Source organism: Acinonyx jubatus, chromosome A3 (assembly GCF_027475565.1).
Source record: "Acinonyx jubatus isolate Ajub_Pintada_27869175 chromosome A3, VMU_Ajub_asm_v1.0, whole genome shotgun sequence".
In the NCBI taxonomy this organism is placed as follows: domain Eukaryota; kingdom Metazoa; phylum Chordata; class Mammalia; order Carnivora; family Felidae; genus Acinonyx; species Acinonyx jubatus.
Window position 1 is genome coordinate 5,657,677 of NC_069388.1, and position 27,782 is coordinate 5,685,458.

The window sequence follows — 27,782 nt, forward strand, 5'->3', positions numbered from 1 at the left end:
CTAGGGTCTCTCAGCGCCCCCTGCAGGTGCCCGTATACTTTCCCCCCTATCCGTCCCCCGTGTGCCCCTTGCAGGTGGCCCCCATTTCCGCTCCATATCTATCCGGGTCTCAGCTCCCCCTGAGGGTGCCCCTCCCCATCCAACGCCCCCATCGTCCCTTGCATCGTCCCTCTCCCCTGGCTCCGCCCCTTGCACGCTGAGCCCCTCTTTCCCGCCCAGCCCAGCGCCTGCGCGCTGCCTGCCGCATTGACCCTCACATCCAAGCGGCCTGCGAGCTGCAGGCGGTAGCTGGCGGCACACGGCTCGCTCGCGGCTGGCTCGAGGCGGAGGCCGCCCCGCGTCGAGACAGACGGGGTGGGCTTGGCGCCCAGGCCACGCCTCCCGGGTGAGGGGCCGCCCCGGGGGCTGGACGCCAGGCCCCTCCGGGACACAGGCTGGTGCTAGGTGGGCGTGGGCGGGCGGGGCTGGGGGCTAGGCGTGGAGGGCCGGGGTCGGGTGGGACCGGGAGTGGGGCGCCCCAAACGCCGAGGGTGTGCGTGCCCGGGGCTGAAGCTCCGCCGAGATTGCATGAGCTCCAGGCCCAAAGTGCACGCAGCACAGACGGCGCTCCATCTGGACGTGCCTGGTGGTGGAAAGTTTGCTCAGGTCCCCCCCCCTCCTTGCACGTGTGTTTGCTGAAAGCCCGCTCAGACCCGAGCTTTCTAGGCCTAGCGGCGTGCACGGCCTCGGACCCTGCTAAGCGCCCCCCCTCCCCACCCTTTGCTAGGCCTGGAACGTGCATTTGCCAAAAGCCGACTTCAGGCCCAACCCCGTGGGTTCTAGAATCTTCTGGACTAATGCCGGCTTTAGCGTAAACCCTGTTTAGGCTCAGCCCCTTCCAGGCCTAGGCTGAATCAACTTAGTCCTGACTCGTAGGCCAGGACCTTGGCATGCCTTGATCGAACCGCTCTGTGCCCTACCAAGACGGCTCGCTTCTTTCTTACACAGGCCACGTCACGATGGCAGGGACTGAGCTCTCCGTCCCTTCTGAGCAGTTTACCAAAATCAAAGCATGGGAGTTGATGCCACCAAAAGCCCTGGAAGTGGTGCAGGAAGAGGGAGCGTGCAGAGGGAGGGAACACCTGGGCCCCGGAAATGTGGAGGCCCAGGGCACCTATGGGCTCCTCGAGGCCAAGATGCTGGAGGGGGAGCGCGGGCTGGTGCTCACCACGGAGGAGAGCGAGAAGCACATCGTGACCCTGCAGACAGTGCACTTTTCCTCCGAAGACGTGCAGCTACAGGACGTCGGCTGGCTGACACCGCAGGGCCGGGAAGGGGTGCAGGGGGCGGTCCGGCAGGCCAGCGGCGGGGAGCAGTCTCTGCTGTGGCTGGACGACGGGTCCCAGCAGTGCGTGGCCATTAGCATCCAGGAAGACACGTACACTTTGCAAGAGCTGGAGGTGATGCAGCTTCACATTCTGGAAGTCAGTGTGGCCGCGGCCAGCGAAGACACCAAGTTTGTGGTGAGCTTGGCCGAAAGCACCGGGTGGGTCAAGGTACGGCCGGTTTTAATAAACAGACCCTGTACATAGAGGAAAAACTCCCAGCGGCTTTTCTTTTTTTGTGGTTGTTTTTTAAAAAGTGGCTCTTGGTGCGGTATTAGGTATGGACAAGCAGTTTAAAAATCGCACTTTAACATTAAGCACGGTAAAAACAATGCCCTGGGAAGATCTTGGGAGACCTTATGTTCTTTTCTTTCTTTTTCTTTTTTTGCTTGAATGTTTATTTTTGAGAGCGAGAGAGAGAATGTGGGGAGGGGCAGAGAGAGAGGGAGACACAGAATCCGAAGCAGGCTTCAGGCCCCCGCGCTGTCAGCACAGAACCCGATGCGGGGCTCGAACCCACGAACTGTGAGATCGTGACCTGAGCCGAAGTTGGGTCGGTCGCTCAATCGACTGAGCCACCCAGGTGCCCCCTTCATGTTCTTTTCTAAGAGCTTAAATAATTAGATTAGAATACTACAGGGTGCTGTGCGTGTGTTTTGTTTTGTTTTGTTTTAAAATTGTGTGACATTTTATTACCAAAACCCTTGATGCTTAGTAGTTATGGCTTAAGCATTTTGGTTGCACTGAATAATCTGTGCTTCTTCAGTTTTTTGTACTTCTTTACGTATTCTGCGGTTTCATCACGTCAAAGAGTTTTATCGATTGTCATCGAGAGTATAGTATTTGTGTGAATACTCATTTTTGTTTATCAGCTTGAGAAAGGTCAGGGGGAGGACCAGCCGTCTGCTGAAGGAGGGTTCCGCGCCCAGACCCAGGAGCAGTTCTTTCTCGTGGAAGCCAAGCCTGGAGACGAAGGAAGTGACGAAATTGTTCTGACAATTTCAAACTTAAACGTGGGAGAACAGGAAGACAGACCTGCCTCCGGTCAAGGCCGTGTTGAAAAAGCCAACTCTACAAACAATCAGAAAAAGGCAAAGGGTAGGCCGGTTCGTTTAGCGTAAGAGACCCTGCGTCCCAGGGGGGCTGCGCTTTTCCTTCAGGGGAACGGGATGGGGGTTGAAGTTTTATGGGGTCGCCTTTCGGTTGGCTTCCAAAATGTCAGGAAACGGCAGAAAATTTAAGCTAATGGTCTGTGTGGGGAATCGAACCCCAAAGAGCTTTGTGTCTCGGACAGAAACGTTCTAAAGGCATTATAAAATTAGTTCTGACAAGTGCTGCGTGAGAACAGAGAAGGTGGGCCCTGATCTGCCCCTAGTTTGCAGCCAGCGGGTGGAAGCAGGGGAAGGCGGGGGCGGGGGGATGCAGGACTGATGGAGGTGAGGGCGAGAGCCTCAGGGCCGGGAGAAGGGGTGACAAGGCACCAGAGCACCAGGCAGCAGAGCATCTGATGTTAGGCGAGGCCCAGGGAGAGGACTCAGAAACCATTAAGACGGGATCACCATTCCAGGCGGCAGGAGATGGCCCGTGGGGGTAGCTCCAGAAGTACGTGCCTTCGTAGAGTGGACAGCTCCCAGAGAGCCCCACGGTGGGTGCTCAAAGGGGGTGATGAGGCAGGTTAAGAAGGACCTTGAAGCTCTCTTAGAGTCACATTAAAACCGAGGTTGCCTGGCGGCCGCCCACGAAATAAATTGACCCTCAAAAATTGTTGAGCTTTTTAGAAAATACCAGGGTCTCGCTTCCTTAAATCAAGAGAGTTCGTCCCCCAAATCTCAGTTTCTAGCTCATTTCTGCAAAGTCAAATCTGGCAACGCTCGGCTGTTTCCTCCAATGCTCGGCTGTTTCCTCTCAGCCGCAGGTGGCCGGGGTGGGGAGGTGACTCAGTTTCGAAAGTCACTTAACCTGATCTTAACCTGTGGGTAGAAGCATTCATTTGGGTTTATCGCCTCTGGCCTCAGCAGGGTGTTGAGTTTGCAACCTTTGCTATAATGTGTGTCCCCGTATATAGCGTTTCTCCTGTATTGAAAGCAGGAGATTGTACCCCCGAATTCCCAATTCCTAGCTCGCTTTATTTTTAATATGTTCACAATTTTGTGCAACCCTCACCACTAATTCCAGGCTGTTTTCATCCCCCAAAGTATTCCCACGTAGCATTGGGACGTTCTGGACATTTCCCTTACATGGACTCGTGCACCTAAAACACGTGGCCTTTTGTGTCTGGGTGTCTTCCCTTGGCCTGATGTTTGCAAGCTTCGCCCACGTTGTAGCATTTATCAGGGCTTTGTTCCTTCATTCCTGAGTCGTACTGCGTCGTGGGTACAGCCCATTTTGTTCCCCTCCGTCCACCCATCGCCAGAGTGCCGCCGTGAACATTCGCGCACAGGCTTTTGTTGGAATGCTTTCTCTCTGTTCTTCCGGTTGCAACTCACGGTTGCAGCTGCCCCGATTTACAATCCCACCAGCAGTGTCAGAGGGTTTCCAGTGTCTCCACGTCCTTGCTGACACTTAACACTTAACTTCCCATCTTGAAACCATAATAGCCATCCTAGTGGATGTAAAGAGTTATCTCATTGTGGTTTCTTCTGTTCTCACGCGGGTACCAATCATAGTGGATTAGGACCCACCCTCATCCGGCATGATCATCTAAACTTGATGACATCTACAAAGGTCCTATTTGCAGGTAAGGTCACAGTTACAGACATCTGCCGTTAGGATTTCAGTGTATCTTTTTGGGGAACGCAGGTCAACCCATGAACCTTCTATTCCAAGTTTATTGGGTGTTGTTGGAATTTGTAAAGTGCTTTTTTCTGAAGCTGTTGAGATGACCGCGTTTTCCTTCCCCTTCCTTTTGTGAATATGGCGTGTTGCAGTGATTGGTTTCCACCACCTTTCCATTCCTGGGATAAATTCCACTTGGTCCTGGTGCACAATCCTTTTAATGAGCTACTACTGGGTTTGCTTTATTGGAATTCTACTGAAGATTTGAACATTGGTGTCTTTGGTGTCTGAGTAATGCTGGCCTCATGGAAGGGTCCTACTTTTTTGTGCCTGAACTTTGAAAAAGATTGATGTTAATTCCTTTTTTTTTTTTTTTTTTTACATTTTACTTATTTATTTTTGATAGAGAGAGACAGAGCACGAGTGGGGGAGTGGCAGAGAGAGACGGAGACACAGAATCCAAAGCAGGCTCCGGGCTCCGAGCCGTCGGCACAGAGCCCGACGCGGGGCTCGAACTCACAGACCGCGAGATCGTGACCTGAGCCGCAGTCAAGACGCTTAAGCGACTGAGCCACCCAGGCGCCCCAGGATTGATGTTAATTCTTTAAGCACCTGGTAGAATTCTTCAGTAAATCCCTCTGGTCCTAGGGATTTCTTTGTGGGTAGTTTTTTTGATGAATGACTCAATCTCTTTGTTTGCTATAGCGCTATTCCGATTTTCTGTTTCTTCTGGAGCCGGTTATGGTGGTTTGTGTGTTTCTAAGAATTTTCCATTTTCTCTGGGTTATCTGGTTTGCTGGCAGACAGTGGCTCACAGTATTCTCTTATAACCTCTGTCCCTCTGTGCAGTTGGTAGCAATGTCCCCGCTTTCCCTTCCTGCTTTTGCTCATTTGACTTGTCTCGTTTGTTTCCCAGTTGCAAGTCCGGGTAAAGGTTTGTCAGTGGTGATCTTTTCAAAGAACCTATTTTTGCTTTCGTCAGTTCTGTTGTTTTTCTGTCTTCGATCTCATTTATCTCCACTCCAGTCTTCATGATTTCCTTCCTTCTGCTAGCTTTGGGTTTAGATTTCTCTTATTTTTCTAGTTCCTCAGGATGTAAAGTTAGGTTATTGACCCGAAATGCTTTTTCTTTTTTAACGTAGGTGTCTACACCTAAAACTTTTCCTCCGAGCACTGCTTTCGCTACATGCTATAAGCTTTGGTGTGCTGTGTGTCACTTCCATTCAGCTCAGAGCATCTCGCGGTGTCTTTGTGATGTCTTCTTTGACCCATCGGTCACCTGTGAGCGTGTTGTTTAATTTCCACATATGTGTGAATTTTCCAAACTTCCTTCTGTTACCGATTGCCACTTTAGTGCCATCATGGTCAGAGAGCATATGATTTCTATATTTTTAAATTTATTGACACTTGTTTTGTGGCCTGACACGTGGCTTTTCCTGAGGAAGTTTCTGGTTGCACGTGAGGAGAATAATGTCCACTGTGCTGGCGTTGAGTGGTGTTCTGTAGATGTCTGTTACGTCTGTTTGGTTGATGGCGGGGGGTCTTCTGTTTCCTTGCTGATCCTCCGTCTAGTTGTCCTCTCCATTGTAGAAAGTAAGTGTTGAAATCTCCAAGCTCCTCTCTCCACCTTCACTTCTGTCAATTTTTGCTTCAAGTATTTTGGGACTCTGTTATTGGGCACATGTATGTTTATAATTGTTCTACCTTTGTGATAGATCGAGTCTGTTATCGTTATATAACGTCCTTAATTGTCTCTTGGAACAGTATTTGCCTTAAGTCTGTTTTGTCTATCGCTAGAGTTGCCTCAGCTCTTCCGGTCACCGTTTGCATGGAACGTCTCCTGTTGGGTTACCATATTACGCGTAAAAAAAAAAAAACAAAAAAAAAGGATGTACCAAGCGACTTTGATGTGTTTTAGTGGAATTTCAACATCTAAACAAAAGATTTTTACAAATACACAAACTCTGTATCTTCTTCCTGCAGAAGCAAAACAACCCTTCTGCTGTGATAGCTGCGTGTTCACCTCTTCTAGAATTTCGAGTTTTAATCGTCATATGAAAACTCACAGCACCGAAAAGCCCCACATGTGCCACCTGTGTCTGAAAGCTTTCCGCACGGTCACTCTTCTGCGGAATCATATCAACACTCACACAGGTAAACCAGGGGAGAAGAATTATTTCCCATGAAGGATGCGTGTTAAGGTTTACGTACGAATGCGAATCCACCTATCTGCACTTGAGAGTAACGTGTCTGTTTCGACCCCTTTGGTTTTGTCTTCTTCCATTGTGCTTAAAAACATCGAATGTTACAAAGATTTTCTTCTCACATGTGTCTGGGGGTAGTTAGGGTTTACAGGACCTCTTCTTCATTGTTAGAGCGTTTTGAAACGGAGTCTAATTGATAGGTTATAAATCCCTAGGGATATTTGTGGTGAAGTCTTATCTGAAAAGGCTGAACTATGTGATTTTACAGGAACCAGGCCCTACAAGTGTGGTGACTGTGTCATGGCATTTGTCACCAGTGGAGAACTTGTCCGACACAGACGTTATAAACACACTCACGAGAAACCCTTTAAATGTTCCATCTGCAAGTATGCCAGTGTGGAAGTAAGTCCGTCCTTGTCCGTAGAGCTTTGTGGCATTCTTTCTCACTTGACACGGGGTGCCTGAGTGGCTCAGTTGGTTAAGTGTCTGACTTCAGCTCAGCTCATGATCTCATGGTTTGTGAGTTCAAGCCCCACGTCGGGCTCTCTGCTGACAGAGTTTGGAGCCTGCTTCAAATCCTCTGTCTCCCTTTCTCTCTCTGCCCCTCCCCTGCTCACACTCTGTCTCTCTCTCAAAAATAAACATTAGACAAGAAATTTAAAAACTTGACGCAAAAGTTAAGTCACACTAACAGAATCTCTTACAAAATAGGCTTCGCTAAAGATATTATTGGTAGGAAATCTATGTGGGAAATGATACTCGTTTTTATTTTATAGGTTTAAAATAGAAAATTGGATTTTTTTTTTTTTTTTTGATTACCAACTCGTGAAAGCAACATGAAAGGTGTACGAATTACAAATACAACCACTTCTACTTGGGAAATAATTCTCAAGTGTGTTAACTTCTGTCTGGTGTTCTGTGGAGTGTAGTCAGTTCTACAAAATCAAAATGTATTTGCTCTGACATAGAACACAGATTCAGTGTGGGTTTTTGCTGCAACTTTGGACCTTACCTCCGGGGCCCCTGGTCAGATATAAAGCGACTTGTGTGAGCATTCAGACACGGCCCGTTTCCTGTCTTAATTACAGACAGACCACCTTTCTCAGATTTCCAATTATGTGTCGTGTTCCTTTGAATTCTCTTGTATTTATACTTTCTGGCAGGCCTAGCCGCACCCTAAATGAAATGACAGAAGAATGTGACACTTCCTTTCCAACGTCAGGTCTCTGCGGTCACCCTTTAAGGACTCGGCCCTCTGTCCTGAGTCTGAGCCCAGTTGGGAAGGGATCACACGCGCAAAAGGAACGGAGTTAAAGGGGAGGCCTCAAGTTTAAATACAGTCATGGTGCAACCGTGTTTCATCAACTAGGAAAGTTCGCGCACGGGGTCAGGATTTGGTTCCAGGAATTCTTTTCCCCCCACTGTTACTATTTTTAAAAATGACTTGCCATCGGAGTTAAAGGTGGTGGCTGCGTGTGGAAACCCCGAGAGGAGGTTTCAGAACTCAAAGCCTCCTGAGGACCCGAGGCCCGGAGTGGCCCCGTCGTTGGTGTCCTCCTGGCTCTCAGAGCAAGCTTGTGTGTTGGCAGAGGCCCTTCTCGGGGGTGGGCAGTCCGCGTGCAGCTCGAGGGCTGGTCGGCCTCGACAGAGGGACCCCCAGCCGCTGCCATCACCCCTTTTGTACGGTTTCCAAGCCTTTCCCTGCTGCTCGGTTCTGAGCGGGGAGCCGCCTAGGCCCCCCCTCGCCATCCCTTGACGCTTGGGCCACCAGGAAGGTACCGGAGCCGTAGGCAGATCACAGCGCTCCTGACACCTTGTCAACGCGCCTTGTCCCCTCCTCCCTTTGCAGCCACGGGGGACATCTGTCACAGCGCCTTCGCTCCCTCTCACCGCTCGCCAAACTTTTTGTGCTGTTGTTGCTAAAACATCTCGCTTTGCCTTCTAATATACCCAAAGACGTCCACTTTTCTTCTAAAAATCCAAGCTGCATTTTTCGGTTTGGGCCTTGTTTTCCGTCCTAAGTCTTCTGTTGTTCTTGAATGTTCTCCAGGCTTCTGTATGCTTATCCCATACTGGGGAGCCAGACCCGAGCTCAGCCTTCCTGGGATGGTGTTCAGGGCTGACGCGGGCTTTCTGACCTCTATCGCCCGAGTGTGGCTGATGGGGCCGTGTCCGCTAAAGGCAGATATGGGCCTGCCGTCAGCACACGCAGAAAAAGAGCAGTTCTAGAAGGTGCTCAGTCAGGCCAAAAATGATCAGATGGAAGGGAGTGTGTGGTTTGCCTTTTAACTAATTGCCTGGGATATGTAGTTAATCAAATTAGAATTTGTTTCCTTTTACTTCCAAGTTTCATCTTATAAACAAATCACTAACACACAGAACCTGCCCTTGATAGAAAGCAAGGCCTCCCTTGGTCCACGTGCCATGGGGGTCCACAGAACTGTGAACTTGAAGGGCCCGTAGGGAAAGGTCCCATCAAAGACCTGATGCCTCAAGCTTCCTGCTTTACTTACGCAGACAGATGTTTTCTGCCCTCTGTGCTCCGCAGCCTGATCTAAACTTTACAGCTATCGGATGCATGTTGCCTTGGAAATGCAAATAAAATCATGTATGGCTCTGAGCCGCTAGAGTTCAGTTTGTAAACTGAAGTTTACAAAAGTGAAGTTGAACCTGAGAGTCTCTCGAAATGACTGCTCGTTATCCACAAAGGATCACACACACACACAGACACACACACACACACACAATCAAATGAGAAACTTCGTCCACGACAGAAAATAAAAATAACGACTGGTTCATGTTTTTCAGTGTGTGAAATACACTCTGAGGTTAAACTCGGGCCGATTTCTGCATCTTTTATGACTCTGATTAGTTGAAGACTCTACCACTTTTTATTATTTTCTTTTTGTTCCTTTTAATGTTTATTGTTGAGAGAGAGAGAGAGACAGACAGAGTGCGAGCAGGGGAGGGGCAGAGAGAGGGAGACACAGAACCCGAAGCGGGCTCCAGGCTCCGAGCCATCCGCACAGAGCCCGACGCGGGGCTCGAACCCACGAACCCACGAGATCGCGGGCTGAGCCGCAGTCGAACGCTTTGCCGACTGAGCCACCGCCCTGAGGTTTCGGGGGCACCAGCGGCCTTTCCTCTGTTCACCAGGCGAGCAAGCTAAAGCGACACACCCGCTCACACACGGGGGAGCGTCCTTTCCAGTGCAGCCTGTGCAGCTACGCCAGCAAAGACACCTACAAGCTGAAGCGACACATGAGGACACACTCAGGTGAGGACGGGCCCTGCGGGCAGCCCAGGAGGCTCGGCCAGTGCCCTGTCTCCCCGCCACCCAGTTAGAGCTCGGGCGGCAGAGTGAATTTCTTTGTGCTTTTCCGACACGGAGATCCGGATCCGCACTTCTGTGCCTGTTTGGCGCGGAGGGAGGCCACGTGAGTACCGTGCTGGGACCCCGCGGGGCTAAGTAGGACGCCGTCCAGTGCCTGCTGGCGAGGTTTGTTGGGGAGCTCCAAGTCACATGCTTAACCGACCCTTCAGGGTTTTTTTTAAAGTTTATTATTTTATTTTGAGAGAGAGATGGAGAGTGAGAGAGTAAGCAGGGGAGGGGCAGAGAGAGGGAGACACAGAATCCGCAGCAGGTTCCAGGCTCCGAGCTGTCAGCCCAGAGCCCAACGCAGGGCTCGAATGCGCGGACCGCGGTATCGTGACCTGAGCCGAAGTCGGACGCTGAACCGTCTGAGCCACCCGAGGCGCCCCGGGGACCCTTCAGTTTTAAGGCAAAATGTAAAGTGTGCTGGTTTCGTGCTTCGTAATGCCCTTCACCTGTTGGCCTAGTCCCTCGGCTGCCCCCCCCCCCGCCCCATCCTGTGGAAACTACCAGTTCTCTGTATTTATGAGTCTGTTTCTGTCTGTTTTGTTCCAAAGATCCCGCATATAAGTGACAACATAGGTATTTGTCTTTCTCTATCTGCCTCTTTCACGGAGGCTGACGCCCCCTAAGTCCGTCCATGTTGTTGGAAATGGCAAGATTTCATTCTTGTTTTGTGGCTGAACGATATTCCGTTGTGTATTTACCACATCTTCTGTAGCCATCCATCTGTCGGACCCTGGGGCTGCTTCCGTATCTCGGTGTTTGTAAATAATGCTGCAGTAAACGTACGGGGGCACATGTCTTTGCGAATTACTGTTTTCGTTTTCTTCGCATAAATCCCCAGAAGTGGCATTCGTGGATCGTGTGGTATTTCTAGTACTCGCTTTGTGGGGTTTTTTGTTTGTTTGCTTGTTTGTTTGTCTTTTTGGTACGAAGAATACGTTTCCGTGGACATCTCGGGTCTTGATGCCACGGCAGGAACCAGATAGCTAAGTGACGAGTCAGCCGCCAGATGTTAGGAGAGCCACCCGTCTGGGCCACTGTCCACACAGTCCTACTCGACCCAACGCTGTCTGTCTGGGCTTGATTTAGGAACCTGGCACAAACTGTGGGGCTAAACGGTTGAGGGAAGGGTGGAGAAAGGAGCCCTGGGGACAGCAGAAAAGCTTTCGGCTCCCAAGACCTTGGGGGAGGTTCAGGGCTTGCTGGGCGGAGCCGCCGTGCAGAGGGTCACTTTTGTCATCCGTGTCACAGGTGAGAAGCCCTATGAATGCCACGTGTGCCACACACGCTTCACGCAGAGCGGCACCATGAAAATACACGTTCTGCAGAAGCACAGCAAGAATGTCCCCAAGTACCAGTGTCCACACTGTGCCACCATCATCGCAAGGAAGAGCGACCTGCGTGAGTGTCTGGCTTAATGAGCTTCCTTTAACTACGGTATTTGCGGGCTCCTCGGAGGCGCATCCTGGACCCTGGAGCCCTGGGCCTGGTTACAGGGAGGCAGCTGGGCTGCAGGACCTACTCCGGAAGAGGGAGGTTTTTTTCCCCAGCGGTCCTGTGGCGCCATCTAGTGGCGAGACTGAAGAGGTGCGGTTTCATGGCTGGGCTCGGAGCGCTGGCCGAGGGCCCGTTCCGTTGCAGGTACACCTGATGACAGTCACAGGTATTTCAGCTCCTACAGCATTTTCACAGGTCTCGTTTCATCCCACCCTAGGCCTGCTTCTACAGATGAAGCAGATGATGCAGGAGCTTAGAGACATAGAGTGATCTGTCCCCAAGTCCCCCGAGTCCGGAGGTGCAGGGAGCCCGTAGGTGGCCTCGTTATAGGTTCTGACTCTGTTAATGTCCCCACCAGTGACGCTCCGCAGACTTTTCTTAGGATCTTGCTGTAATCCTCAAAAGTTCTGGCGGCCAAAGTGGCAAAAGTGAGGACCAAAACCAGTCCTCCCCTTAAGGAATTCCCTTCAGCAAAGGAGGCCAGCCAGGGCCTGAAATCCTTTATTGTGACATGGTTACGTCCCCTTCATGGCACAAAACACCACAGAGCAAGAACAGACCCCGCCGTGAGCGACTCCGAATGCCAGGGTTAGGACTCGGGGTTTTACCCTGCCCGCAGGGGAAACCAGGCATATTCAGCAGTGGGGTCGTGGTGGGCACAGCCGTCAGCGAATGAGCATCCCTGCTTTGTCTTGGGGTCCCTGGGCTTCCCGTTTTCCGTGAACTTCCTTCTCTTTCCAAAGTATGTAACGTTGTGATGCTCAAAACACGTTAGCAGACGTACAAGTCGCTGGTTTGCCCGGAGAAAACCCTGGAGACGAGGTGCACTGTTTGGAAAACATTTCTGAAAGGGTGAGGGTGTTTAATGAAGCTTTAAAATTTTTTTTTGAAGTTTTTTTTTACATTTTATTAATTTTTGAGATAGAGAAAGCATGGGGGGGACAGAGAGAGGGAGAGAGACAGAATCCGAAGCTGGCTCCAGGCTCTGAGCTAGCTGTCAGCACAGAGCTGACTCGGCGCTCGAACCCACGAACCGCGAGATCATGACCTGAGCTGAAGTCGGACGCTCAACCGACTGAGCCACCCAGGTGCCCCAAGAAGCTTTAACTTTTAAAAATCTAGAACATTCTGTCAACGTTACTGGAGTTACCAGCATGCCACAAAACACAGCCCAGTGGGACTTTGTAGGGCACAAGGGTCACAAGCCTGTTGCCGAGAAAGGAAACAAGTCTCTGACAGCTCGACAGAGTGATGTAGGTTACATCTCCTTTCAGCAGGTGGCCCTCCCCATGTACTCCTGTAAGATGCTTTGTGAGCGAGTGAAGTCTCCCTTCCTGCCGCCGTGGGAGAAATCAGACTCTTACATGCCTGAGACAGCACGACTAGGGTGCACCCCCTCCAGCTGTCCCTTTTTGCTTGGCCTCTTACACAAAGGATCACAAACCACCGTGCTTCAGACTCCATTCAGCAGAAATTATTCCAGAGCGTGTCCAATCAGACCTTACCGCGAGTCCTGCATGCGTTAGGACAGAGGCAAAAACAGCACATTGACTCTTAACACGACACGTGGACTTTTTTTTTTTTTCAGTTAAAATCCAGAGGTTGTGTCTTTGTTATGTAAAACCACCGTAAGGTTACCCTAAAAATCTGCCCACGCCTCGCTGATAAGGTTCTCAAGGCGCTTTGTTAAATGAACACAATAGGTGGGACGTGCCGTGCCTTAAGTGACATTGAAATCCACGTCAGAAGAGTAATTCCTGGGCTTGGCAGCCTGTGGTTCCTTCTGAGCAGTGCTGCACAGCACCCAGCAGGGAATGACTTTGTTCCCTGAGAGACACTTGGCAGTATCTGGAGGCATTTTGGTTGTCACAGCTGGGGAGGAAAGGAATCTTAACTGGTATCTAAATATTCTCAGTGCCCAGGACACGCCCGCCCCCCCCCCCCAAGAAGAAACCAGCTCCATAGCGCTGAGGTCTAGAAGCCCTGACTCAGAGGGGAGGGGAGAGTAGCTGACCGAACACCGTTCTGCCGTATAACGTTCTGTAACTATTCTAGGTGTCCATTTGCGCAACCTGCATACTTACAAAGCCACAGAAATGAAGTGCCGTTACTGTACCGCCGTCTTCCACGAACGCTACGCCCTCGTTCAGCACCAGAAAACCCATAAAAATGAGAAAAGGTTCAAGTGTGAATACTGCTCTTACGCCTGCAAGCAGGTACTCGGTTTCAGCCAGTTTGGGGAGGCGGTGGGAGGCAGTGGTGTACGGAGGGAGGGAGCGTTGGGGTTCCCCATCGCTTTGAAAATCGTGAAAAAAAAAAAAAAGATCATGCTTTGGTGAGAGAGACGGTTCAGAATAACCCGAAAGCAGCCGTGAGCCAATACTTGAAGCAGCACTTTGTCAAAGTGTGGTTTACAGACCCCTGGAGGTCCCTGCAGCCAGTCGGGGCCGTAAGATCAAAGTTCTTGTCATTAGATGACTGATTCATGCCGATACATTATTTGCCCTTTTCACCGTGTTGACATCGGCTGTGAAGGCGCCACAGCAGCAGAGGTGACTGAGAACAAGCAGAGCAGTCACCCCAGGCTGGTCTGGCGTCTGCTGTGTTCTTCACCTTCATGCACAGCCGCAAAAGTGAAGGGTGGTTTTACTTAAGAATGTCCTTGATAGAGAGTAACAGTTCTCAACTTCATTCAGTCTTGACCCAGGATACTCATCTTTTGTTTTCTTTTTTTGATGTTTATTTATTTTTGAGGGAGAGAGAGAGAGTGTGAGTGGGTGGGGGCAGAGAGAGAGGGAGACACAGAATCCAAAGCAGGCTCCAGGCTCCCAGCTGTCAGCACAGAGCCCAACACGGGGCTCGAACTCATGAACCTGAGATCATGACCTGAGCCAAAGTTGGACGCTTAACTGACTGAGCCACCCAGGTGCCCCTAGTTACTCATCTTTGAATAACAGAGCCCCTGTGCTGTCTTCCAAAGCACAGCACCTGTCTGCAGGGAATCACCTGTGGCATTGTGTGAGTTGCCAGCCCAACTAGCCACTTTTTTCGTGAACTGCTGTTTTCACTTGGGAGAACAAGGGATAGGCAAACTCTGCTGCTTCAGTCATTGGACATTTGGCAACATGCAGTGCCTTTTTCTTGAAAGTAAATGAAGTGAGGGGCGCCTGGATTGCTCAGTCGGTTGAGTGTCTGACTGCGGCTCAGGTCATGATCTCACAGTCTGTGAGTTCAAGCGCCGCGTCGGGCTCTGTGCTGACAGCTCGGAGCCTGGAGCCTGCTTCAGATTCTGTGTCTCCCTCTTTCTCTGTCCCTCCCCCGCTCATGCTCTGTCTCTCTCTCTCTGTCAAAAATAAATAAACATTAAAAAAAAAAAAGTAAATGAAGTGAGTCCGTCACTTCAAGGAAAATGTGGTTGCCAGAGATATAATCTCATCTGTCAGGAGGAAATTACAATTAGAAATCTGTACATCCACCACCATGAGCTTGACAAGCTTTCTGACACTTGAAGACTTCTCTAATGAGATGGGAGTGATTTTAAGAAAGCATTTTTTTATGTAGTGAAGTGTGACAATGTGTAGAAGCCGTCCATAACTCGGTAAACTGATAGTTTTCCAAATGACCAGTCTGTTATTTTAGAAAATCATGCATAGATAGAAGATTCACTCAAAGTATAAGATCAATGAATTTTCATGTAATGGAGTACTAAAAGGACCCTCTTCCCCACATGTCTTTCCTCTCACCCTCCCTCCCAGGACAGCATCGCTCAGTCCCACGTTGAAAGTCAATGTCCCACCAAGGCCACGCTGTCCTGGAAGGGGGGTGGAGGCAAGACGTGTGGGAAGAGAGCACCCCCAAGAGAAAACCTTGTAGAAATATAGTTTGGTTATGAACAGTAACACAGAAGTGGGTGTGTGTTTCCTCTGCATGGTCATAGCATTTTTTTTTAATTTTTTTTTTTTTATTTTTAACGTTTAGTTATTTTTGAGACAGAGAGAGACCGAGCATGAACGGGGGAGGGGCAGAGAGAGAGGGAGACATAGAATCTGAAACGGGCTCCAGGCTCTGAGCTGTCAGCACAGAGCCCAACGCGGGGCTCGAACTCACGGACTGTGAGATCATGACCTGAGCCGAAGTCGGTCGCCCAACCAACTGAGCCACCCAGGCGCCCCGGTCATAGCATTTTAAATAAAACAAATAAAATGGGTACTTTCGCTTGACTTTATATATATTTTTGTCATGCTTTTCCAAAATTTTTTAAAGCTTATTTATTTGAGAGAGAGAGAGAGAACGGGGGAGGGGCAGAGAGAGAGGGAGAGAGAGAATCCCAAGCAGGCTCCACACTAAGTGCGGAGCCTGACACGGGGCTTGAACTCACGAACGGTGTCATCATGACCTGAGCGGAAACCAAGAGTCAGATGCTTAACCGACTGAGCCATCCAGGTGCCCCGGCTTCTCCAGGTTATTTACTTGGGTCAATCTTAGTTAAAATTCCTAATTATTTCTTTGCTAAGAACAGTTATTATCAGCTTTATGCTTTTAAATGGATATTAAGGTTTGTTGTAATATTTATCAGGAAGGTAAGAGGCGTAATGTACTTCCAACGCCAAATAGCCATGGAATTGAAACTCTGATGTTAGATTTTAAGTTTGCAGGTTCCTTCTGCCCTTTGTAAAGTCGGGTCATTGCAGATAGTTCTAGAAGAAGGGCTGCTAGTCCATGAGGCCTCTTGGAGGGACAAATGATTATCGTTTCCCTCCCGAAGGAATGTTCTACCACATTCCCTGAGGGGCTGTGGGACCCGCGAGGCCCTCATCAGTGGCCTGATGGTGGACAAGTTTGTTTCTTAGATAGCCAGACCGTGCTGCCTGCATCACTAACCACATTGACATTGTGTGTGCCATCATTTTTCGTAATCATGCATTCATCCTTAGGGAGGGAAAAAGGTGTATAAGAAATAACGTCAAGGACTAAAAACAAAATCCCTGTAAATATTAAACCTCTCATTTCCCTCCCCTTCTCTCCTAGGAACGCCATATGACCGTTCACATACGTACCCACACCGGAGAGAAACCATTTACCTGCGTCTCGTGCAATAAATGTTTCCGACAGAAGCAACTTCTAAATGTGCACTTCAGGAAATACCATGATGCAGACTTCATCCCGACTGTTTACCAATGCCCCAAGTGTAGCAAAAGCTTCTCCCGCTGGGTAAGCTCACTTAACTCACAGTAAACCTTACTTCTTGTAAAGATTCCTCTGTTTCACAGGCTCTGACACACTCAGGGAGTTTAAACCCAATTATAGAAACTTGCCAGGGCTTAAGACGGCATCTGCCTGGCCTTGGGGAAGTGGTTATTCGTTTTTTTGGAGTCACAAAGCTCTTGCAAATCGTATGAAAGTGTGGTCTCCCCTTTCCATGAAAAAAGACGGCTCTACAAACAAAACCTTGCAAATGGTTTTAGAGAATTCTCATACTCCCTGGAGTCCACAAGAACCACTGCTCTTAAATGTAACATTTTAACATTGTTCCTGTGAATTAGATTTAGGCTGTTTCCCAGAGAGAATGCAATTTTCGAAATGTCTCAGAGATGCTCTTCAAATAGTATTGTTGGTACTCTGCTAAGAAATGCGTTTACTCTTCGACATTATTCTCTTTAGGTGCTGTGTGAGTGATCTGTTGCCATATGACAAATCGTTTAGAAACTTAGTGGCTTAAAGCAACATTTACTTCCTCACACTTTCAGTGGGTCAGGAATTTGGGAGGGGCTCGGCTGGGTGGGTCTGCTTCATCGTCTCTCAGGAGGTTACGGTCAGGATGTCATCAGGATGTCCACTCCCAAGATGGCGCCCTCCCATGGCTGTTGGCAAGAGTCTTCAGTTCCTCACCACGTGGACCATTCCATTGGGCTGCTCAAGGGGTCTCATGACCCAGAGTAAGCGAGAGGGAGCAAGGGGGAGGCCACTGTGACTTTTGCCACCTACTTTTTAAAGCGACCCATTACCTCTGTTCATTAGAGATGAATCACTAGGGGTGCCCTGGTGTCTCAGTCGGTTAAGCGACCGACGGGCTCAGGTCACGATCTCGTGGTTCGCGGTTCGGGAGTTCAAGCCCCGCAGCAGGCTCTGCCCTGATGGTGTGGAGTCTGGTTGGGATTTTCTCTGTCTCTCTCTTTCTGCCCCTCCCCAGCTTGTGCACGCTCTCGATCTCTTTCTCTCAAAATAAAGTAATAAACATTAAAAACTTTAAAAAAGAAGCAAATCACTAGGTCCCGCCCACACCCAAGAGGTGGGGGATGAAGTTCCCTTTGAAAGAAAGAGTGTCAGAGAATTCGTGGACATTGAAAAAAATACCACAGATGATGAGCCAGATCTCTAGACAGTGTATATGCTCCAGGCTCACTTCATAAAAGTTCTGAATTATCTGTAGTTGACTATTTTTGTGGGGAAAGCTTTATACCTTTTCTCTTTGTGTTTTTCTGGGTAGTGTAGTGGGGTAATTCCAGAGTGTTAATACTCTTAGTTCAAAATTTCAAATACAAGTTGTGACAATAGTCCGAAAACAGCATTCATACAGACTTAGCATTGTCAAGAGTCAACATTGGAAAGATTCTACCTTTTGGTGGGAAGAATAAGAAAACAGAGAAGGGGTTGAGTCGGCCTCATAGAATTCCTCAGAGCAAACAGTCAGAAGTCTTGAAAGTTTTTCTTGCATTCAAGAGAGCGCATGGGGACTTGGATCTAGAATACAGGCATCCCTCGGAGATATTGCAGATTAAGATATTGAGATATTGCAGTAAAGCAGACGTCACAATAAAGTGAGTCAAAAGAATGGTTTGGTTTCCCGGGGCATACGAAAGCTACGATGATGCTGTGCTGTAGTCCATTAAGTGTCCAATAACAACATGCCTTAAAAAAAAGCATGTATTGTAATTTAAAAATACTTCACTGCTAACAAATGCTAACCACCAGAGCTTTCGGCAAATTGTGATAGCTGATCACTGATCACCGTAACAAATATAATAATAACAAAAAAAGCTTGAAATATTGTAAGAATTGGCACCCTCCTCCGTTGCTGGTGGGATTTGAAATAGGTGAGGCCGTTGGGGCTCCTGGGGGCCTCAGTCGGTGGAGCGTCCGACTTTGGCTCAGGTCACTATCTCGTGGTCCGTGAGTTTGAGCCCCGTGTCGGGCTCTGTGGTGACAGCTCCGAGCCTGGAGCCTGCTTTGCATTCTGTGTCTCCCTCTCTCTGCCCCTTGCCCGCTCATGCTCTGTCTCACTCTATCTCTCAAAGATGAACAAACGTTAAAAAATTTTAAAAAAATAATAATAAAGCTAGAGTAATCACAGCAGGGTGTGTTAGTGAAAGAACAGACACATGGATGGAGCAGAGAGCCAGACAGACCCTGTGAACACAGTCTGCCGATCTCTGACCAAGGAGCAAAGGTGATGCAGTGGACAAAATACCACCTTTTCAGCCAACGTACTAGAGGAGCTTGAATCCACATGGAAAAAAAAAAAAAAAACCCTAGACCAAGACCTTATGCCTTTCGCAAAAATTAATTCAAAATGGTTACAGACCAGGGCGCCAGGGCAGCTCAGCCAGTTAAGCATCCGACTCTTGGCTTCAGCTCAAGTCATGATCTCGCGGTTTGTGAGTTTGAGCCCCGCGTCGGGCTCTGTGCTGACAGCTCAGAACCTGGAGCCTGCTTCGGATTCTGTGTCTCCTCCTCTCTCTGCTCCACTCATGCTCTGTCTCTCTCTGTCTCTCAGTAATAAAAACAGTTAAAAACTTAAAAATAAAATAAACTGAACAATTTCTGATTGGAGAAGACACGCCACAGACAGGGAGAAAATATATGCCAAAGTCACCTCTGATGAAGGACTGTCGTCCAGAATACACAAAGAGCTCTTAAAACTTAAAATCCTAAGGAAACAGACACCCCGGTTAATAAATGGGCCAGGGACGTTGTTACATACAGACCCCTCACCCGAGAAGACGCACCGGTGGCAGATAAGCCCGTGAAAAGATGCTCCGCGTCGTACGTCATCAGGGAAATGTAGTTAGGACGAGACCCCACCACGTACCTATCAAAATGGCCCAAATCAGGAACCCTGACGACCCCAGATGTCGGCGAGGATGTGAACAGCACAAGCTCTCATTCGTTGCTGGTGGGAATGCGACGTGGCACGGCCTCTTGGGAAGAGTTTGATGGTTTCGTAGAAAACTAAACGTAGTCTTACCGTACGGTCCAGCACTCACACTCCTGTTCACCCAAGGAGTAGAAAACGTAAATCCACACAGAAACCCACACGTGGGTGTTCGTAGCAGCTTTATTCCTAACTGGCAAAAGTCGGAAGCAGCCAAGACGCCTTCCAGTAGGTGATGGATAAGTGAACTGTGGTCCATCCAGACGATGGAGTGTTATCCAGGGCTGAGAAGAAACAAGCCATCAAGCCATGCAGCCATGAAGACAGGGAGGAACCTTAAGCGCGTATTACTAAGTGAACGAAGCTAATCTGGAAAGGGTATGCGCTATGATTCCAATGATGCGACGTTCTGGAAAAAGCAGAACTGTGGAGACCGTAAAAAGATCGTGGTTTCCAGGGGTGGGGGAGCAGGGATGAACAGATGGAGCACGGAGGGTTTTTTAAGGCCGTGAAACCAACCTGTGTGATATTAGAACAGTAGATGCTTGCCATTATACTTTGTCCAAATGCACAGAATGAACAACACCAAGAAGGAACCCTCGTGTAAACCGTGGACTTTGGGCGATTATGACGTGTCTAAGGAAGTTCATCAGGTTGTAACAAATGTACCCCCGGTTCTGGTGGGGGTGCTGATAATGGGGGGGGGGAGGCTGTGCCGGTGGGGGCAGGGGTATAAGGGAAATCTCTGACCTCCCTCCCAGACGCGCCATGAACCTAAATCTACTTTAAAACATGAAGTCTTTAAAAATAAATAAGTGCCTCTCGGGATATTTGAATCCAATTTAATTTCTAGAAAGTAAATCACTTGCAAACTTCCATTCTTTAACACGCAACAGGCAAGTGTATCTCCGTGCCTGAATGTCATAGGGCAAGGCCCCCTGCCTCCCCAGTAAAGGACCCGTGCCCTGGATTCCAAATGCTCGCTCCCTCCTCTCTTGAGAAACATTCCTCTGACACGTGTCTGTCCTATCGCTGTGCCCTCTGAGTCGCAACTAATCTAAACGTCATATCGGTTTACTTAAAATCTTAGCCCATTTACTGTTTAAAGGCTAGACGTGTTTTTGCTTATTAATCCAAAACCGACGCCCGGAGTCGTTAGCCAGGAGCCTCATGAATTTGAAGGAAGGTGGTGTGTGTGTGCATGTGTATGTGTGTGCTTGGCTGGGGAAGGGGCCATTGTTGTTGTCATAGTCTCGAATCTGTGGCCCCCGAAGGCTTAGTTTGTGCACAGTCATCATATAAACCCAGGGACTGGACAGCGTTCTTCTGTATGGGGCCGGTAGTAATATTTTCAGCTTCGCAGACCATTTTCTGTCCCAACTGCTCAAGTCTGTTGGAGCCCCCAAAACAGCTATAGACGGACAATTCATAAATGAATAGACACGGCAATCTTGCAGAAAACTTGCTTTACAAAATCCAGTTGGCCAGCTGGATTGAACCCTTGGGTCATTGTTTTCCCACCCGGAATGGAACCAGTTTAAATGACCTGTAACATCCCCCTTCTCCTTACACGTGAATCCTTTCCCTTGTGCCCATAAACCAGGACGGTCCAGTGGAGCACCCACTGAAGCTGCAGTGGAAATTAGGGGCGAGGTTTTATATAATCAGAAAATTGAATGGCACGTCAGCAGTATCTTACTTTAGCATATGAACTTTCCAAACGATGAAAAATTTCTAGCTTAATTTAAACCATCCTAAGTGTTCGCATGTAAGAATACATTGGTGAATAGTCTTGACCGAGAAATCTCTGACTTCCCTTTTAATTCTGAGTGTTGTATATACATTCAGTTACCCCTTGTGGGGGCAAGTGACCGAGTGACTCCGTCGGTTAAGTGTTCGATTCTCGATTTCGGCTCAGGTCGTGATCTCGCAGTTTGTGAGATCGAACCCCAAGTCAGGCTGTGTGCTCAGAGCACACATTGGGATTCTTTCTCTCTCTCCCTCTCTGCTCCTCCCCTGCTTGGGCACTCCCTCCTCTTTCAAAATAAACAAACATTAAAAAAATAACCCCACGCATGTTAGATCAGGAGAGGAGCTGGCAGGCCAGTAAAATATACATGGTGTGTTACATATTTTCTTAAAATTGACAATCTATTGAATTTCTGGCTCAACATCAAACCTCACTTTGGACAGGGGACACATTCTAGAAGAATAGATTTTGTCTTCTCATTGACCTCTATGATAAAAAAATTTGGCTAGACCTAAACACAACAGAGGGGTCCCCTTTTATTTTATTAAAAAATTTTTTTTCATGCTTATTTATTTTTGAGAGAGAGATAGAGCGTGAGCAGGGGAGGGGCAGAGAGAGAGGGAGACCCAGAATCCAAAGCGGGCTCCAGGCTCTGAGCTGTCAGCACAGAGCCCGACACGGGGCTCGAACTCAGGAACTGCGAGATCCTGACCTGAGACGAAGTCGGACGCTCAACTGACTGAGCCACCCGGGGGCCCCTAAAAGCCACCTTTTATTGTGCAAGACTCTACCAGGTACATGTTGCCCCATTTTCCCGTACCCGGGTCTCTAACTGCGGAATTTGAAATGACATTCCGTCGGTGATGCTGACTCCCATGTGCTCTGTGTCGTCTTGCCGACAGAATAATATGCAGAGACATTGCGCGAAGTGTGACGCGGGCCAGGGAAAGCCGGCCGCCTCGGGCAAAGTGAGAAGAGTGAAGAGGAGAAAGCTGGCCATCCTGAAAGAGGCAGGAAAGGAAGACGGTAACTCATTTTAAACAAACTGGGTTTTAATTTGAGAGTGATCTCCTTGTTATCGCTTCCCGGGTGCTGAGTGGTCCCGTGCAGGGGATTCACCCAGAAGCCCTAAGTGCCTGTCCCCGAAAGGTCCTGGGCCCAGTCCTGTTGCCGCTCCCTGCCACCTCGGGCAGGTGTTGAACTTCAGTTTGCCCCCTCTGGGTCATGGGCAAAGTGGAAGCGATTACTCGTGCAGGTGCAGAGAGCCCCAGGAGGCGTCCACGGCTCTCGTCACCGGGGTTCCTGGCAGACAGTCTAGCGAGGCTGAAGGCCGCCCTCCTCTGGAAGTCCGTGGCCTGTCACCTCTGCCTGGCGGAACTTCTGGGGCGCCGTGTGCGTGTCCTGGGGCTGCTACAGCAAACGGCCACGCGCTGAGTGTCTCAGAGCATCACAGGCCCACTGTCTCCTAGCTCTGGGGCCCGGAAGTCCCAACTCAAGGTGTCGGAAAAGGTTGTCTTCCTCCTGAAGGTTCTGGAGCGATGCCCTCCTGCCTCTCCCAGCTTCTGGTGGCTCCCGGGGTCTCTTGGCCCATGGCCACATCCCTCCAGTCTCTGCCTGTGTCTTTGCAGGGCTTTCCTCCCTCTTCTGTCTCTCGTTGTCTTTCTAAGGACACTTGTCACTGGATGTAGAGCCTGTCTGAAAGCTAGGATGATCTGTTCTTGAGACCCTTAACTTCTTTGTATCTTCAAAGACATAAGGTTACATTCACAGCTTTCAAGGGTTAGGATGTGGACGTATCTTTTTGGGGGGTCGCTCTGGGCATCACAGTCTTTATCGTCTGGCCTCTGGGAGCCGACGTGGGTTCCCAGGTTAGAGCAAAATGGGTCTGAGTCCAGCCTGCCCTCTAAGATGTTCTGCTCCACGAGGGGACAGACCCAGTGCTCCATGCAGGCGTTCCGTTTACGTCCTCTATTCCCTTCATGAGGATCCTAGAACTGGAGAGATCCTAGACTGAGACGACACGACCTTCCCGCAAAAACAAACGGAAAATGTTTGCGTGGCCTCCTTATTCTAAAATCCCTTATATTTTGATCCCAGCCCCAATCCTCGAGCAGCGAATGTTCCCGCGGTTGGCAGTCAGCCCTTTCCCTACCTCAGAGTCACCTGGTACAATAAGGGAATGGCCCGGCCGAATTTGAATTCCGGGTAAACAGTGAATACGCGTTTAGCGTGAGTATATCCCGTGCGCTGTTTGAGATATACTCGTACTAAACAGTTACACATCGTGCCTGGAACGTGGACAGCCGGGCTGGAGTTCTGACCTGGGCTCTACAACCTGCTCAGGCCTTCCTCAGTGTTCCTGAGTCTTCCTACCGGGGGCCGGAGCTCCAGCCCTCCTCCACCAGCTCCCGGCTTCTCCAGCAGCAGGGGCAGGTCAGCCCGTGGTGCTTGGGGGGTGACCCAGAAGAGAAGTGACGGTCACAGCATGGATATAAAACTGACAGTGTCATGAATACCACCTTGCGTGGTTTCCCCGAGGAGCGCCACCGCCCCTCCTGTCCCAGGTGTGAGGCCCCGCGGTGACCCTGTCCCCGCTCCCGACTCCACACTTCCCCTCCCTCTCCTGCTGGAGAAGTTCCTCCTGCCTGCCTGCCTGCCAGCCTGGAACACACGCGAGAGGCCTAAAGAGAAACGAACCCCCGCACGACGCCCACCCCTCCTGGTCCACAGAACTCCCATCACGTTCACCACGGACTCGCCCCCGCCCCTCCCGGGTCCCTCCATCTGACTCCGGCCCCAGCACACCACTGGGGTCACCAGGGGCTCCCTGTGACCACGTCCCGCTGGCCTCTCCCTGCTGTAGCCATAGGGCCACCGACTGTCCCCCTCTTGACCCTCTCCCTTGCTTGCTCAACAGGCATCCATCCTTCTGGAATTTTCTCTGGCTCCTCCAGCCATCTCACCTTCGCCTCTTCTCCTCCCCACAGTTTTTCTCGCCTTCGGTCCACCTCAGTACCACATCCACACCTGCATACATGACTCTCACCCTCTCCCGTGGCAGGTCACTGGTGGTCTGGGACTGCAGCCCCCATGTAGCCTCCAGAGGCTGGGAGCGAATGTCCCGCTGCCTCGTGAGCATCTCCCCCCTGCTGTCTCAAATCCAGTTCGTCTAAAACTGAAGTCTTGACACCCCGCCGCTGCCCCGGCCCCCACCCTCAGCCTCATTCTCTCCTGCAGGCCTGATCCACGCTAGTGTTGGAAGCCAGGGCACCCAGGCGGCTGCCTCCCCTGCTGCTGTGGACCAGGTCTACCTGTCTCCCCAGGTCCGGGACCTTGTCTCAGCACCTGTCCCCCATCCTCGCTGCCCACCACCTGAACCCCTTCTCTGTGCACCAGCGCTCTGAAGACGGGGCCTTGGGTGTGGCCAGCCGCTCCCCGCCCTCCCAGGCAGCCAGCCATACTGGTCCCCCCACCCCAGCCAGGCCAGACTCACCCTCTCCTTTGCCCGGCATTCCTGATAACTCGTCCACGGACCCCCAAGATCTCAGCTCTGACCCTTGACCAGGTCGCCCTGCCTCATGTACACCCCGGGCCCGGGCCTCTGCTTTGCACACCCCCACCTGGTGCTCAGCGTCACATTTATGTGCTTCTTCAGTGCCCGCTCCCACCCGCACTGAGCTCCCCTCCAAGGCGGGCCTGGCCCTCGGGTCCACACCAGGCCTGGCGTGAGCAGGGTTCATCCATTCCCACTTACGATCGAAAAATGAGCACAGCCCTTTACGGGACAAGACAAGTAGGTGAAACCCAGCTCAGATCTTCCAACCACCGTATAGAGATGCAGAGGCCAGGCTGCTGGGATCCTTGCTCCCGCTGGGACGGACCCTAAAGCGTCCATACACGTGTATGACTTCCCGGTTAATTAGGCACCCACTGGCTCCCGCTTCATACCTAAATGCAGTATTTTCTTTTCATTATCTAGTAAACCAAGTCCTTAAAAACACCTTTGACCAAATTTCATCAGAATAAGCCTTCCCTAGAAGATCAAATGATGGGGGACGGACTAAAGGTTTTTGAAAATGTCGCCCGTGGTCCGTGACCTGTTTGCAGTGGGGCAGAGTTAGAGCGTCACAGCCTCCGGGCTGGTCACAAGCCCCCGTGGTTGGGTGACTGCCCCTGCCAGCACTGACCCCGAGCCTCCTGGACACTGGCCGGGAAATAAACAAAGAGTGAAGTCACAGGGGTGAAAAGCGGGTCCACATCTCTGCCCCCTCCCGCTGGGGCTCGGGCTGGTGTTTGAACAGGAGCACCACTTGGAGCAGGTCACCTGGGCACCAGGGGCACCTGGGAATGCTGCCTGCCTGGCACGCTCACCTTCCAGAAGGACGGAAACAGGAAGGCCCTCCCGGGTTTACTTTGACGCGCGGCGCGTATGAAAACATTTCTCGTACTTTTTTTAATGTTTATTTTTGAGAGAGAGAAAGAGAGAGAGAGAGCACGAGCAAGGGGAGGGGCAGAGACAGAGGGAGACCCAGAATTCGAAGCAGGTTCCAGGCTCCGAGCCGTCAGCACAGAGCCCGACGCGGGGCTCGAACTCACGAGCCGTGAGATCAGGACCTGAGCCAAAGTCGGAGGCTTAACCGACGGAGCCCCCCAGGCGCCCCTCATATTGTGGATGGTCAGCTGTTGGACCCCAAGCAAAGCGTGAATTGAAACGAGTAACCCAGCTTAATGTTAGCAAAAACTACGACTTTGTTTGCACATCAAAGGTTTCGCACCTGTATTATCCAGATAATGGTCTGGCGTCTACTCCGCTGGGCTGGTGGGTCAGCTGTAGGCCACCTGGCTGTTCAGGGTAGGTCTTTGCAAGTGGCAGTTCCTTTGCGTTTGTAAGAACTCCGTCTTCGTAAGAACTCGGTCTTCGTGCTCTCCCCACACTCCCCACCCCCCCCCCCAAAAAAAACCACAAGCAAACACATCTTCAAATGACCTTGAACCGACAGGAGGTAAAGCTCCGGTAGGCGTGGGCTCTTTGCCGCTCCGTGGGTGTTCTTGGGAAGTAATTTGGGAAATAGGGAGAGGGATGAAAATACTCGGATTTACAGCGATCTTCTATTTTTAAGCGCCCCGGGTTGGGCTGGCTATAAGCCGCAGGAGGGTGGGTGGGCTGGTTGTGGATCTGGGCGCGGCTCACAGGGTGCACCCAGCCGACTCTGCCCGAGTTCCCTGGCGGTAAGGACGAGTGCCCTGAGAGCTGCTGGCTGTCTTCCTTTTGGTGGTGTCGTTCCACGGGCACTGAGGCGAGACAGGTGAGGGGCTCAGCCACCATCTGGGTCTGTAGGATCTGCCCTCAACCTACAGCAGTGGCTGTCAGCGGGGGCTCTTCTGCTTCCCAGCAGACGTATGGCCATGCCCGGAAACGTGTCCGGTTGTCCCAAGTGAGGAGGAGCGTTCTTCTGGCCTCCAGAGGGTAGAGGCCAGGTGTGCCCCCAAACACCACAACGCACAGGACAGGCCCCCAGTGGAGAATTGGTCCAGCCCTAAAAGCATAGAGGGCTGAGGTTCAGAAACCCCTGACTTCACGCCCATAGGTCTCATCAGATTACTTATTCTGTCTTATAAATGGAAAGAATCATTTTCTAAAATGTTTGCTGCTATGTTACAAATCAAAGGACTGTTTCCAAAATGTAAATGCACTGATTTTTTGGACTTTATTTTAAATTTGCCAAAACTCTGCCTCCCCCCCCACCCCCCACCCCCAGCCCCAAAAGACGCCACTAAGGAGGTCTCTGCTGTGAGCGTGAAGCAGTACCCGGGAGAGATGGTTCCAGTCTGTTACGGAGGCGTCGCGGTCGGAAACAAGGGCCTGGACGAAGACCTGAGCTGTGAAATGATCCTCCAAATGATGGACAAGTGACAGAGCTTCCCAGTTCGTGTTCGTAGCAGCCCATTCTCCAACAAGTTCGAATTTTGCGGCACGTTCTTTGAAACAAGTTCATGACGATGGACGGTCTCGGTTTTTCCCAAGTGTGAGGTTAGTGCCCAGAATTATTTGCCTATTTTTTTGGACTGGATATTTAAACACAAAAAACACTGCAGGTGTTTCATAAAAGGCCCAAATCTTGAATTGGAGGATAAAACCTCAAAGCTATGAATTCACTCACTTGATCCTGCCAAGGTGGCCTGCAATGAAGGGGCCGTGATTTGGGGCCATAATAGTTATGCAGTTGTAGCACTAAGACTATTTAGTGCTTCAGCAAACAGCCAAAGCTGGGTACTTTCACCATTACATTTCTTTTTTTTTTTTTAAGTTTTAATTAATTTTTGAGAGAGAGAGAGAGAGAGAGAGAGGGAGAGGGAGACACAGAATCCAAAGCAGGCTCCAGGTTCTGAGCTACAGAGCTCGAACCCATGAACCGCGAGATCATGACCTGGGCTGAAGTCCGACGCTTAACTGACTGAGCCGCCCAGACTCCCCTCACCGTTATAGTCCTAACATGAGTTTTTAAACCTAAACAACTAGTTTGATGCCGTTTTTTAAAATACAAATGAATTTTCCATAAAATTTAAAGGCACCGTAATACCTTCAATGCGTTCTCAATTCAACAAGAGAGATCTTAATGTTTTAAAAATAACCGAGTGGAAAATGACAACCTCTGGGTTA

The 27,782-nt window shown here is 50.2% G+C and overlaps 1 protein-coding gene across 2 annotated transcripts; it reads left to right on the plus strand.

The window, feature by feature from the left end:
• The first annotated feature begins 74 nt into the window (after window positions 1-74).
• Window positions 75-27,460, plus strand: CTCFL (CCCTC-binding factor like). Of its 2 annotated transcripts, none has more exons than XM_027046714.2 (11): window positions 75-385; window positions 988-1,535; window positions 2,237-2,462; window positions 6,123-6,293; window positions 6,612-6,745; window positions 9,500-9,620; window positions 10,974-11,123; window positions 13,275-13,435; window positions 16,248-16,430; window positions 22,024-22,147; window positions 26,881-27,460. In XM_027046714.2, exons 2-11 carry the CDS (start codon window positions 999-1,001, stop codon window positions 27,033-27,035), a joined length of 1,962 nt encoding a protein of 653 aa, XP_026902515.1. In that variant the 5' UTR covers window positions 75-385; window positions 988-998; the 3' UTR covers window positions 27,036-27,460. The 2 variants fall into 2 exon arrangements, with proteins under 2 accessions (XP_026902515.1, XP_053055761.1); XM_053199786.1 differs by having other exon boundaries at window positions 988-1,502.
• Window positions 27,461-27,782: the final 322 nt, after the last annotated feature.

Excerpts from the sequence above, each read along its gene's own strand:
- CTCFL (XM_027046714.2), top strand. The coding sequence starts at position 999 with ATGGCAGGGACTGAGCTCTCCGTCCCTTCTGAGCAGTTTACCAAAATC. Across the intron at positions 6,746-9,499 it reads GCAAGTATGCCAGTGTGGAA|GCGAGCAAGCTAAAGCGACA; the intron begins GTAAGTCCGTCC and ends TCTGTTCACCAG. Across the intron at positions 16,431-22,023 it reads GCAAAAGCTTCTCCCGCTGG|AATAATATGCAGAGACATTG; the intron begins GTAAGCTCACTT and ends TCTTGCCGACAG.